The following is a 15109-nucleotide window of genomic DNA, read 5'->3' on the forward strand; positions in this document are numbered from 1 at the left end:
GTCACGAAACAATACGTATCACGATACGCACGTTTATGACAAACCCTGCTGAATATTCCTGACTTAGATTAGGTTCTAAAGGAAAATCTAGCTGTAAACACATAGTTTGTAGAGGCTATTTTCAGGTGCACTTGAAACGCTAATTATAACACATTTTGCAACATTTGACTGACAATAGTGCTGGGGCTCTTAAATGAGTTGTAATATATTTTAGCAAGTGTATCTATCGTGTTGTAGCAATACAGAAATAAAGGTATTGTGTATCGTATTGTACATGAAAACGTTCGATGCACCAGTGTACTGATGTATCGTTTCACCCCTAATATCACATTTCTCTGTCAGAATCAAATCTGGACCTAGCAAACCAGTGGTCGACAGTATCAAGGATTTATCTAGGGTTCTAACCCAGATGCCCTGGAAGGCAAATGGGGGGGAAATCATTATTTTGTTGAAAATTGGGATTTCTCAAAAATTCGTATTTTCCTTAATTCTGAGTTATTTTAACATTGAATGATGTAAAAGTAAGCATCAAATCCTCTTCCTCTATATTGGTCTTGTTATCAGTGTTAAAAAGTAATCTCTATCAGTTTCAAAGCCATAACATTAGCAAAATTAACATGAATTGGGATATTTTTAACACCAATTTGGGAATTTTTTACTAATCTTTGCTCCAGACTTGGGACCAAATATCAGGCTTTGAGCAGGTCTAGATAAACGCCTGAGTATGAACAACATTTCACATCATCTACAAAAACTGACAAACAATTACCGGTAGCCAGGTCACAGGTGGGGAGGTGAAATGGGGTTTAACATCACATTCAAGATTATTGCACTCATATAGCGACATGCATGCGTGTGTGTGGCTGCTTGCACTAGTCTGGACTGATGCCGATTTTAAAGTGCTAGCCCACTGAGGTGACATGCCACAGTTTTAACATGAATACACTCTCAGAAACAATAAACTGATTTCAAGTTGATGAGTCTTAATTTTAGCCCCTTAATGGCAAGCACCCCCCTTAATGGCAAGCACCAGGCAGGTACAATCTTTTGGTATGACGTGGCCAGGGATCAAAACCCCATGCTTACGCTCTACCAATAGACCACAGAGGTGGTCACCAGGTCACAGAGTTGAAGCACCCAAAGTCATATGAAGACAAGCGTAAGACACTGGTGATCTTATCTTTAACAAATAAGCTGTCACATTCAATTAACATACCAAGTACTTGAACTCACCAAAGACTTTGACTTTTTCAGTGCAAGATTAAATAATATTTACAACTCGCCCGTTAAGAGATAACCTGTGTAATAACAATAAGCTGGTATTACGCAGTGTTGAATACCAAAGCATGTGCTAAAGTACTGCGGAAAAAGTTTTGCTAACAAATATTGAAAACTCTTAACATCCCTTGTATAATTCAACAACATTTCGGTAGAGGTGATAGATCACTGAGAGGAGCTTATGCACACTTGATGACCCCAGCTCAGTTAGGCTGACATCACATGGCATTGTTTCGCAGATGTATCTTGCAACAAAATTTCACAAATTATGTCATAGGGTATACTCTGACGTATTTGTAAACTTGGTGGTGCAGGACCCTGTTGCACAAGGCGTTCGTAGTGCAACAACAGCCGTAAGTCTCTGTTAAAGTATCAAAGGCTGTTAGAATCACCTTAGCGAAACAATACCTCTTTGGAACAGACCTTTGAATTCTAAAGGTGGGCCGGTGTATGGTATTAAATTAATATGTGTCAACTTTTGACATGTTTGAAGTATTATTCGTTCAAACACAATTGGATCATACTGTCGCGTTTTTAAAGTTATAAACATCAAGTATTAAATAAAATACTAAGCTCACTCATGTGTAATAAGAATTTAGGAACCTCGTAAATAGTTCTGTTATTTGACGAGTGACAGCCAGAACTATTCTCTCATTATGTACAGTTGGTATTACACGGAGGCTCGTTTAGTATTCTACGTACCGTATTGTCTTGAGTATAGTGCGCACTTTTTAAAAAAAAATACAGCAGGGTAGAAGGGGTGCACATTATACAAGCCATGATGGGTTTTTTTTCCCTAAGGCAAAGACATTACTGTGAACACATAACATCGCAAATACCATGTCAACAAATCCATACTGAGGTACGCAAATTAATCATGTAATTACACTGTCTGGCTATAAAAAGTAATCGGTAGTAGTACATTGCAAATGGATATAGGTCAATTATATAATGTCTGTAGTAGCTCTGTGCATAACTAATATAGAATGCAAAGCAAAATTGATGTGTGTGACTATCTTGTTTAGTTTAATAAAGTGTTTGTAAATGTCTCTTGCATTCATGAGTTTGCTTCAGTTCTGCATTGTAGTTGCAAATAGATTGATGTCTCGCAATTTTTTATGAATGAAAAAAGTAGTTCCGGTGTGACAAAGGTCACAGTTATCCAATCAAAACGAACTAAATGAGGTCAACATTGTATGACACACGTGTGACGTATGGATTTAGTATCTTACCACCTGTATCTTCACCATTAAGCTGGACACCTTCTGAAGAACTCACCAATGACCTTGACCTTGACCTTGACAGTGCAAGAGTTCATAGAGATATGAAACAAGTATACAGACAACCGAGTCGCCTAGGTTCAGAAGTAGTTGAACTTACCAATGACCTTGATGTTGATAGTGCAAGTGCCGATGTTGCCAGCGTAGTCCTCTGCTTCGTACAGCACCAGCATGTCAGAGGCTATAAGTGTCTTGTTCCCCTGAAAGTTGGGTGGTGACACGCTCCGTCTCAGCAGCAGGACTGTGTTGTCCTGTGGGTTGGGGTCAAGATTAGGCAGGGTCTGGAACCGCTTGACTGACCTCTCACCCGATGGGCAGTTGTAAAAGATAGGTTTCTGCTGATCTGAAACAGGCACATTTGTGACGATTAGAGAATAACCAAGCTGCTACTAGGTGTCCTGAGTGAATTAATATTGTTACAGGAATGTTGTAGCAATGTTGCAGGAATGTTGAGGCAATGTTGCAGGAATGTTGTAGAAATGTTGTAGAAATGTTGCAGGAATGTTGCTGAAATGTTGTTGCAGTGTTGCAGGAATGTTGTAGCAATGTTGCAATATTGTAGGAATGTGGTACAAATGTTGTAGGAATGTTGCAGGAATGTTGTAGCAATTTTGCAGGAACATTGCAGGAAAGTTGTAGCAATGTTGCAGGAATGTTGCAGGAATGTTGTAGCAATGTTGCAGGAATGTTGTAGCAATATTGCAGAAATTTGCAGGAATGTTGTAGCAATGTTGCAATATTGTATGAATGTTGTACAAATGTTGTAGGAATGTTGTAGGAAGGTTGCAAGGAATGTTGCAGGAAACGTTTTTAGATAATGTTATACCACAGCATTGTAGCAACATTAAAAAAACATACAATTTAACATGGCACCAGTTTTTTGTCTCCTGGGATGGGTATGGTGCTGTCACGTGGAACCCTTGCGGGTTGTGAACGAAGAAGGCCGTGGCCCTACCTGTGCAGTTAGGCATGGTGCCATTCCATTGCAGGGAGACAGTCTGATAGTTGTAGACACATTCTAGGGGATATGGGTCAGTGGGCAAGAAGCCTCGGTCACATCGGTAAGACACCAAGCTGAACTCCTCGTATGACGTGACCACCTGTTCCCCACCAGGGGGCGTGCCAGGGTCACTACACATTGGGCCTACAACACAGGAAAAAATTCACGAGTCATTTTGCAGTTTTTCAGTTCCTAACATTTTAAACAATCTTATTCGCCATGAAACTTCTATTAATATTAGAAATATGTTAGAGGGAAAAAAATACCACAATTTTAATGCGACGGTTTAAGGTTCATTTCCTAAATATAATAATTGGAATGAAATGAATTTAATATTTGTTCACTTCTGCAAAACCGTGGCCTGGCTTGAGAATGATACAATCTTAACATCACTGATCAGACAATCTGCAGGACAAGTTGGGTTTAAGAAATATTTTGAGCCCTGCTGATCACATGAACATACATGTATATTCTGATTGGTGCACAACAAAAAAATTTTTTAGAAATACATGCTGCACCAGCATTTCATGCAAACTAATGTTCAGAAGTGATGTGAGTCAGACAGATATTTGTTATTGTTTTTAATGCTGCACTCAACAATATTCCAGCTATACTGACAGTGGCCAGTAAATAGTCGAGCCTGGAAGTTAAAATACTGATTGATATCATAAGCACCAAGACACAGTCTGAGTACCATGACAGACAAATCAATTAAGTCACCATGCCTGACCACCTGATCAACATAGTCCCCTCATTCATCAAAACAAAGGTTGACGGGGATGCTATTCTAATCCAGAATCTCCACAGAGTTAGCACAGATGGAGCAAGATGCAGCAAGATGCAGCAGAGATGCAGCGAGATGCAGCAGAGATGCAGCAAGATGCAGCAAGATGCAGTAGAGATGCAGCAGAGATTCAGCAGAGATGCAGCAAGATGCAGCAGAGATGCAGCAAGATGCAGCAAGATGCAGTAGAGATGCAGCAAGATGCAGCAGAGATGCAGCAAAGATGCAGCAGAGATGCAGGAGAGATGCAGCAGAGATGCAGCACGATGCAGCAAGATGCAGTAGAGATGCAGGAGAGATGCAGCAAGATGCAGCAGAGATGCAGCAAGATGCAGTAGAGATGCAGCAGAGATGCAGCAAGATGCAGCAGAGATGCAGCAAGATGCAGCAGAGATGCAGCAGAGATGCAGCAGAGATTCAGCAGAGATGCAGCAAGATGCAGCAGAGATGCAGCAGAGATGCAGCAAAGCTGTAGCAGGGTGTAGCAGAGATGCAGCAAGATGCAGGAGAGATGCAGCAAGATGCAGGAGAGATGCAGCAGAGATGCAGCAAGATGCAGGAGAGATGCAGCAGAGATGCAGCAAGCTGTAGCAGGATGTAGCAGAGATGCAGCAAGATGCAGTAGAGATGCAGCAAGCTGTAGCAGGATGTAGCAAGATGCAGCAAGATGCAGCAGAGATGCAGCCTGTAACATTCAACCTGACTTGGTCCAATTCTAACTGAGAATCACTGCAAAGTGTAACCAGAGAATGTGTGACAGATTGTTTAACACTTCACAGAGAGCAGGTATCCCACCTATACATCGAAGGCTGTTGAAGTCCCACTGTCCGTCAGAGCCACACCGCACGTAGGCGTCATTGTAGGAGCTGGTACCATTCCGGGTGAACAGCGGAGCCTTGCACTCAAACAGAAACTGGCAGCCGGACTTGGTGCAGGAAGTGATGTATGAGGTCGTCCCTGAGACGCGAGGGGGACTGCCACAGTCCACGCCTGGAATAAGGAGGAAGTGGTATTAGAGAAACAAAATCAATTGATAAAACTTGGACCATATCTTTCAGATACATCTTAAGGCTCATATCCCATGTTGATAATCTAATGGATACTTGAATTGGCTTTTGTAGTTTGTTTGTTTGTTGTTGCACACAGTAATATTCTAGCTATATGACAGCAGTCTGTAAATAATCAAGTCCAAACATCATGAACATCGATCAGAGCATTGGGGATGTGACATGCACCAGCCGATCCATTGAGATGCCTCTGGTTGCATGGGTTGCTGAAGTTGAAGTGTGAGATAAATTGCCGTAAAATGTCTTGTTTAAGATTATTGCACTAAGATAGATGTGTGTGTGTGTGTGTGTGTGGGGGGGGGGGGGGGGGAGATTATTGTACTTAGATAGATGTGTGTGGGTGGGGGGGGGGGAGATTATTGTACTTAGATAGATGTGTGTGTGTGTGTGGGGGGGGGGGAGAGATTATTGTACTTAGATAGATGTGTGTGTGTGTGTGGGGGGGGATTATTGTACTTAGATAGATGTGTGTGGTGGGGGGGGGGATTACTGTACTTAGATGTGTGTGTGGGGGGGGGGGGGAGGGATGGTGCACTCTCATTTAGGCACTTAAAGACGAAACAATAGTTTTCTGCATCTAGGCAACAATCTAATCTACCAACAGATCCCATTTGAAAAAAACAAAACGATGGAGATTGCTGATTATCTAACAGTGTTGAATGACTATAAATGTACTCTAAAATGCCTTCTTCATGCAAAGTATTCCAAGAGACCGGTCATTTATTATAGGAGTGCTAGGCAGTATTTTAAAAAGGGATGAATCCTCTCTCAGATAATTTTACTCTCTACAACATACTAACTACATTTGGTTTTCAAAAGGGAAAGGGGGGTCGGGGGTGTGGGTGGGGGGGTCTGGACCCCTTGGATCTCCCTCTCGATCTGGAATGAGGGGAGGGTCACCAAAAAATATGAGGGGAGGGATATAAAAAATGTACATTTCATTTTTCATAAATAATATTCAGTGCTTTTGCATTTTGTCTTTTCAGGGAGGGTCATGTACATGGGGAGGGTCATCCAAAATTATGAGTGAGTGAGTGAGTATGGTTTTACGCCGCATTTAGCAATATTCCAGCAATATCACGGCGGGGGACACCAGAAATGGGCTTCACACATTGTACCCATGTCGGGAATGGAACCCGGGTCTGCAGCATGACGAGCTCCAAACTAATGACAAGCATTAGGGGAGTCATTATTTACAATGCAATAGAGCATCAAAAACCTCCCACCCACTCCTCCACAAGGGAAAATTGGGGAAAAATTACGACATTGTTCAAACTTTGATTTCTTTAATACTTTTGTTCATTCAATTGCATTGGGAAATGTTCAATCACGACGTAAGCTCATATGATTCATGTCTGTGAGCTCCATAGAGGATGTTCCATACTCACTGGGGCATGTGAGGGAGGTGGAAGACACCTGGTAGGAACTGGTGCGCTTGTTGTAGTAACACGGGCGTTCCTCTGCCGTCGTGCCACCCCCGGGCAAGGAGCAGGTGAGCCTGAAGTAGGCAAGGTAGGGGATGCTCCCCTTGGGGGTGACTGTTGGAGCGTTAGTCGAGCCCGGGGAGACAGTCAGCTCGGGACAGCTAGCCGCTGGAAAATAAAACACATGCATATCAACATATATCTAAAGCTCCCAACTCTGATTACTGAATCCTTTGCTTTCTCTCCAGGGTGAGAAAAGACATTTCAAGCACTGTGGTGGAGCTTGAAAACAAATATTTAAAAGGGAGATAACTCACTTAAGACAGCATCATACCACTAGTGAAATTTGAGGCAATAGGGTCTTGAAATGTATTTTCATTGCCAGCTGGAATGCATCCCTGAATCTTCCAAAATACAATATTACAATACAAAAATACAGTCTGCGAATAAACTCTATTTAAGCTTTAACACTCATTGATAGGCACTGAGTTTCTGTCCCAAGGAACTCACAGTTGAAGAAGACACCTACCGACACATACAGGAAACGAGGCACTCCATGTGTTGCTGCTGACACACTGCAGGGTTGTCTCCCCCTGTGGGATGAAGCCGATGTCACATATGTAGGTGACCAGGTCACCGACACTGAAGGTGGTCGACGTGGTCAGAACTTGACCATTGGGGATTGTCAGTGCTGGAGCCGGGCACTTCTGTCCTGTAGCAAACACACACAGGTCATGGTTTGTTTAAGCCATCAGTCAGATTGTACTGACACAGGTGTGGTTGTACTGACAGGGGTCTGGTTGTACTGATACAAGTGTGATTGTACTGATACAGGTGTGGTTGTACTGATACAGGTGTGATTGTACTGATACAGGTGTTGTTGTACTAACACAGATGTGGTTGTACTGACACATGCGTGGTTGTACTGATACAGGTGTGGTTGTACTGATACAGGTGTGGTTGTACTGACACAGGCGTGGTTGTACTGACACAGGTGTGGTTGTACTGATACAGGTGTGGATGTACTGACAGGCGTGGATGTACTGACACAGATGTGGTTGTACTGATACAGATGTGGTTGTGCTGACACAGATGTGGTTGTACAGACACAGGTGTGGTTCTACTGACACAGGTGTGGTTGTACCTATACAGGTGTAGTTGTACTGATACAGTAGTGGTTGTACCGATACAGATGTGGTTGTACTGACACAGATGTGGTTGTTCTGATACAGGTGTGATTGTTCTGATACAGGTGTGGTTGTACTGATACAGGTGTGGTTGTACTGATACAGGTGTGGTTGTACTGACACAAGTGTGGTTGTACTGACACAGGCGTGGTTGTACTGACACAGGTGTGGTTGTACTGATACAGGTGTGGATGTACTGACAGGCGTGGTTGTATTGACACAGATGTGGTTGTACTGATACAGATGTGGTTGTACTGATACAGGTGTGGTTGTACTGACACAGGTGTGGTTGTACTGACACAGATGTGGTTGTACTGACACAGGTGTGGTTGTACTGATACAGGTGTGGTTGTACTGACACAGATGTGGTTGTACTGATACAGGTGTGGTTGTACTGACACAGATGTGGTTGTACTGATACAGGTGTGGTTGTACTGATACAGGTGTGGTTGTACTGATACAGATGTGGTTGTACTGACACGGGTGTGGTTGTACTGACACATGTGTGGTTGTACTGATACAGGTGTGATTGTACTGACACATGTGTGGTTGTACTGATACAGGTGTGATTGTACTGACACATGTGTGGTTGTACTGATACAGGTGTGATTGTTCTGATACAGGTGTGGTTGTACTGATACAGGTGTGATTGTACTGACACAGGTGTGGTTGTACTGATACAGGTGTAATTGTACTGACACAGATGTGGTTGTACTGATACAGGTGTGGTTGTACTGATACAGATGTGGTTGTACTGATACAGGTGTGGTTGTACTGATACAGGTGTGGTTGTACTGATACAGGCGTGGTTGTACTGACACAGATGTGGTTGTACTGATACAGGTGTGATTGTTCTGATACAGGTGTGGTTGTACTGACACAGGTGTTGTTGTACTGATACAGATGTGGTTGTACTGACACAGATGTGGTTGTACTGACACAGGCATGATTGTACTGATACAGGTGTGGATGTACTGACACAGGTGCGATTGTACTGACAGGTTTGGTTGTACTGACACAGATGTGGTTGTACTGATACAGGTGTGGTTGTACTGATACAGATGTGGTTGTACTGACACAGGTAGGGTTGTACTGATAGAGGTGTGGTTGTACTGATACAGGTGTGGTTGTACTGATACAGGTGTGGTTGTACTGATACAGTCATGGTTGTACTGACACAGGTGTAGTTGTACTGATACAGGTGTGGTTGTACTTATACAGGTGTGGTTCTACTGATACAGATGAGGTTAGTCACTGTCTTATACATGTGTTGTTGATGACTTACTGATACAGGTGTGGTTGATGTGGTACAAGTTCCAGGGCTTGTCTCCGGTCTCGCCGATGGGGATCAAGATCCCTCCCAGTCCATTATATGTGTACAGCTGGAAGCCGGTAGGACAGGAACAGCGGTAGCCGCCAGGGAAGTTTTCGCACGTGTTCGTGCACTCGCCGTTGTTGTAGTCACATTCATTTATGTCTGTAAGACCAGCAACAGTATTACAGGTAGCAATGGCCGGCAAGCACCTGGTGTGTACAAGTACCACTAGCAAGAGAAGCATTATGTTAAGACTCAGAGTATTGGCTTGGTCAATCTTGCCCTTACAACAACCTGTGAGTGAGTTGGGATTAATGTTGTTTTTAACAGTATTCTAGTAATATTACGGCATGTCAGCTGAATGTGGAAGAAAGCCAGAAGCCATTTTAGTGAAACCAATGAGTAAGGGTATGGTGCTGACAAAAATAGAAACAAAAAAAATGTGAACCAAGATTTCGACCCACAATCATAGGTTTCTGGCATGCCCAACGGATGCAACTCTGCACAGTGAATTGTGGCGCCTTAGGTGACTGGGCAACAACAACCTGTTTAATCCGCATTACATCTGAATCAGCAGAAGAACATTTGTATAATTGAGACATAATGGACACTGTTGGACACTAACGCTTCTAAGCTTCCAACCGCCATAACTACAGTTCCTCTGTGTGGCAGACTTACCCTCGCAGTCAGGCGACCCAGCGCTGAGTGGCCGATAGCCTTCGTTGCACGAACACGTAAAGCCTCCATCCTTGTCCTTACATAGCTGAGCACACCCTGATGTCCCCTCCGTACACTCATTGATGTCTGAAACGTAGAATATTGGCTGTACACACTAAAGATGCCAGACTTCCATTTACCAAGAAAGTGCTACAATATGTTGTACCTGTATGATGAACATGGTCGAGTCATTTGGGTAACTAAATTAAGGAATTGAATTGTAAACTTGGGTGGGGAGATGTTTGGAGGTTCCAAATGTATGGAAACCAGAATGTTTTCTAAATATGTTTCAACAACGTTTGAAAGACAATTTTCAGCAGATCTGGCATAGCAAACTTCTTGCAAGTTAAAAAATGTCATATTAAGCTTGTTTTAAAACTTGTGTTAAATGTGAACCATATTTGTCATTTTAAATTCGCAAAATATTAAAACAACCCTCACGAGATTCAGACTGAGTTGTCATACTTTGGACATTGAGAATGGACGTCATTATAAAATTCCACGAAATTTAAGAAAATGCAAACTTTGTGAACTAGACTGTGTTGAAACCGTGTACCACTTCCTGCTCATATGTCCATCGTATGTCAAGTTACGGCAACTATATCTCAAAGCAAAGTTCTAGTGTCATCCTCACGTTCATAAATTTAATGTGCTTCTGTCATCACCAGATACATATATTATTACAAATCAAGCAAAATATCTGTATTATGCAAATGAAGTAAGAAATGCAAAACTGAATGTTTAAAACTTGTCTGTAGTCAACTTTTGTACACAAAGGCCAGTGACCTTTCTCAATTTTTGAATCTTCATGTTTATCTGTTTAAATCAGAAGCAATCTCATATCTTCATTTCCATGTGTTTCTCCAGTAGTTCCTGTATGAAAGCACTTGTGGTACTGCTTCATACCACAAATATTTTTAGTTTAAAAAAACATTTCTAAGTATGCTAAGGAATTATTTCAGGGTTATGATTCTAACAATGTCATTGGCATAATAAAAGATGGAATTTTGAACCCCTTTTTCAGAAGCGTCCTTTGGCATGTTTGAAAACTATCCATCATTTCTATCCCTGTAAGACAGACATTTGGACTTACACACATTATTCACATTTTTTGTGGAAGCATCAGTGGCTGAGTGGTTCAGATTGCTGACTTTGTGTGCTGGCAATTAGGTGCCTCACCCTGGCAAGTGCGGGTTCGAATCCCGGATGGGACCCAACCCAAAAAAAGTACGAGAATCTGTATTTTACTAAGAAAGTGTTATCCCAAATATAACATGTTACATTTGGACTTACTGTTGCACTGTGGAGGTGTGTCAATACCACACTTGAACTTCGCCTGTCCTGACAACTGGTACCCAGAGTCACAGGAAACTGTCACATCTTCATTCACGTAAACCCCCAAACTTGGGGACAAGGTCGCATGGTCGACGTAAGGAAGGCCGCACTTGACCTCTGTCACCATAGAAACAATGTTGGCAGTGAATGAAAAACAAAATGACTTTGACAGTTTTCTTCTGGAAATGTTTTAATTTTATCAAGTTTTCAGTCCAAAATATGCAGAATATCAAAATTACCATATCTAAATATGTAAATAGGCTGCAAATAATTAAGTACTATATCTTAAACAGGCAGTTCACTCAGGCTTTGAATTCCTACACAGTTTCTCAATTACTTTCTTGAATGAAAGAAAACATCACATGATAACAAAAGTGTGTTTCTGTAGAATACCATTCTAATTCCTGATATATTTATGATAAGAAACACACTTGGTGAATATTTTCGGATTTGAAACTTAGTTTGTAATGTTGGATTTTATTCAGTCAATACTTTCATGTGCCATATGTATAACAGTTAATTTCAACCTACTGTCACAGAGAGGTCTGTTCCCTGACCACACACCCTGATTGCAGGTGAGGGTATCCACGCCGATGATGTCATACCCGACAATGCAGCTGTAGCGGACCACGGAGCCGTGGTCAATGTCGTTGCCCTTCAGCGCCACAAAGTTTCCATTCAAAATAGAAGGTAAAGGTGGGCATGTTGGCGCTGGAAGACAGATGGGGGATGTTACTACTGCATATCTGATTTCTCTATCTCTAAAACGAACTTACATGGGCAGTTCCAAATGAGAATAAAGACAGCACAATATATGTTGTTAATTCCAGTCTTTACCAATAGTACAATGCCTGTTTCTCCTATACCTGAACATGATGGTGGTGTGGCCCATTGTCCAGTACTGAGACAGGTGACGGTCTGTTGCTGTGTGGTGGAGTAGCCGGTGTTGCAGGTGTATGTCGCGGAGTCGCTGCCGTACAGGCCCGTCACAGACACCAGGGCACCGTTGTTGATGCTGGGAGGAGAGCCACAGAACACCCCTGAAATACATGTACATCTGATAGTACATAGTGATAGTACACATTCAAAGTAGGTGTGCTTATGTAACACAGAATCACTCCATGATTACATATTCCCTGATCAGGTTTAGTTTGATTACATCCCTCAGAGTAAACATTTTACCAGGGAGCCACCTTATCAGTTTTTCAAGGAGCCTGAGAACTTCAAGGATCCAAGGCATAATGTTGGGACCAAATGTTCTGATTGCATCTAGAATATGCTATTTTTACGAATGTTGACCTATTCACTTACACAGTAACTAAACTCTTCACACCACTGAAACAAGCAACCGTAGAAATAGTGACCAAGCGCTTCCGTATATCTGTGTTTGGAGCTAACATTAGCAGTAACTGACAATCAAAAAGTTAGGATTCGTTAGCAAAATATATTTTTAGCGAGTATGGCGAGATCAAAACTGTGCATTATTTTTAACCCAATTTCTGCCAATTTTTTAATTTTGTAAGCTTTTATTCTTGACAAAATGTAGTGTATGCAGCAACAGGCGATTGACACAAAGATATAGGATGCAAATTCAAAATCATGGCCATGGCGACCAAATTAGTCACAAAATTGAGGCCACATTTAAAAGTCGTCTAATGCAGCACTCAGCAATATAACTCTGGCTTGTGGTATAAAACCTAACGCAGGACGAATAAAACCACATGTACCCCTCATGATACTGCTTCAACTTATATATTACTTCAATATGAGAAATCCAATAAGTACATGCATATAATAATTAATGATTACTGAGTGAGATAATCTGAGACACTGTATAAAGATCCTATACACAAAATGATTTCTCCCAACTCGCACTACCACCTGGATTACTTCTCACACAAAAACACAACCCTGTCAATCCATCCTCAATGGAGGACTCTAATAGACCAAACACTCAACAAAACCTGGCCCTTAACAAGTTTTAGTGCATGTTGCTAAGTATCTTTCTTAACTTGTTCTCCAAGAACTGTTTCTTGTAAGGATAAAAAAAATTGAACAAGACAAAAGTGAGCGGGCTCACTAATACCCCATTTTGAATCCAACACATTTCTATCTTCAAAACATGAAAAAAGCAATATTTTCTCAGAAATCGAAATCAAACTTTGCACTGCACATCTCCTATTGGTATAGAAGCTCTACCCCCAACTGGAAAAGAATCCATGAACTAGTATTTAAGTTATAGGTCGCACTAATATTGAAGGCTTCCAAGGCACTCTCATACTGCGACTGTAGGCTTGTGATCCATGAATGTTGTTTTATCATTTGGTTAAAGAATCCATCAACTAAATATTTCATAAAAGTGGGAAAAAAAATATAACAATTTAATAACTGACACGTTTGTGCTTATATCATCAGTTAAAACATTTTGGTTATAGCATTATCTTCAAATAGATTGATGTTGCATGAAATGAACTCTTGGACATTGAGATTTTGATAAGTGACAATTGAGAACATTTAAGAACATTTTCATGACTAGCAATTTCCTATTTAAAAATCTTTAAAATCTCTAAAATTCTTTAGAGCATCTTGGGAAGCAATCAGTTAATGTCTCAGAATATGTATCAACCGGAAATCGTCTAATACATGGAAACAGACAAACCTCTATTAGTATAAAGGGAGTGGGGATGAGGTCGATTGTAACTAGATGGACACTTAGTAATTGGTCAAACTATCAACATTCAACTGATCTGTTATCTCTTGTGGGGAGGAGTCTATTGTAACTAGATGGACACTTAGTAATCGGTCAAACTATCAACAGTCAACTGATCTGTTACCTCTTGTGGGGAGGTGTCTATTGTAACTAGATGGACACTTAGTAATCTGTCAAAACTATCATCATTCAACTGATGTGTTACCTCTTGTGGGGAGGAGTCTATTGTAACTAGATGGACACTTAGTAATTTTTCAAACTATCAACAGTCAACTGATCTGTTACCTCTTGTGGGGAGGTGTCTATTGTAACTAGATGGACACTTAGTAATCTGTCAAAACTATCAACTGATCTGTTACCTCCTTGGGGAGGAGTCTATTGTAACTAGATGGACACTTAGTAATCTGTCAAAACTATCAACTGATCTGTTATCTCTTGTGGGGAGGAGTCTATTGTAACTAGATGGACACTTAGTAATCTGTCAAACTATCAACATTCAACTGATCTGTTACCTCTTGTTGGGAGGAGTCTATTGTAACTAGATGGACACTTAATAATCTGTCAAACTATCAACTGATCTGTTATCTCTTGTGGGGAGGAGTCTATTGTAACTAGATGGACACTTAGTAATCTGTCAAACTATCAACTGATCTGTTACCTCTTGTGGGGAGGAGTCTATTGTAACTAGATGGACACTTAGTAATCTGTCAAACTATCAACATTCAACTGATCTGTTATCTCTTGTGAGGAGGAGTCTATTGTAACTAGATGGACACTTAGTAATCTGTCAAACTATCAACATTCAACTGATCTGTTACCTCTTGTGGGGAGGTGTCTATTGTAACTAGATGGACACTTAGTAATCTGTCAAACTATCAACTGATCTGTTATCTCTTGTGGGGATGAGTCTATTGTAACTAGATGGACACTTAGTAATCCTCAAAACTATCAACTGATCTGTTATCTCTTGTGGGGAGGAGTCTATTGTAACTAGATGGACACTTAATAATCT

At 41.2% G+C, this 15109-nt stretch overlaps 1 protein-coding gene across 1 annotated transcript in view; it reads right to left on the reverse strand.

Moving 5' to 3' along the window:
- LOC124132960 overlaps nucleotides 1-15109 on the reverse strand; it is a 129607-nt gene that overhangs the window by 73575 nt on the left and 40923 nt on the right. Inside the window, exons 16-25 of the mRNA XM_046497144.2 lie at nucleotides 12254-12427; nucleotides 11919-12098; nucleotides 11346-11504; nucleotides 10014-10139; nucleotides 9306-9497; nucleotides 7363-7545; nucleotides 6798-7001; nucleotides 5138-5332; nucleotides 3514-3702; nucleotides 2659-2901 (exon numbers count right to left, since the gene is read on the reverse strand). Coding sequence (XP_046353100.2) covers nucleotides 2659-2901; nucleotides 3514-3702; nucleotides 5138-5332; nucleotides 6798-7001; nucleotides 7363-7545; nucleotides 9306-9497; nucleotides 10014-10139; nucleotides 11346-11504; nucleotides 11919-12098; nucleotides 12254-12427 — 1845 coding nt within the window. The remainder of the gene's footprint in view (nucleotides 1-2658; nucleotides 2902-3513; nucleotides 3703-5137; nucleotides 5333-6797; nucleotides 7002-7362; nucleotides 7546-9305; nucleotides 9498-10013; nucleotides 10140-11345; nucleotides 11505-11918; nucleotides 12099-12253; nucleotides 12428-15109) is intronic.

Source organism: Haliotis rufescens, unplaced genomic scaffold (genome assembly GCF_023055435.1).
Source record: "Haliotis rufescens isolate VD_foot unplaced genomic scaffold, xgHalRufe1.0.p SCAF_18, whole genome shotgun sequence".
NCBI classification, from domain to species: Eukaryota; Metazoa; Mollusca; class Gastropoda; order Lepetellida; family Haliotidae; genus Haliotis; species Haliotis rufescens.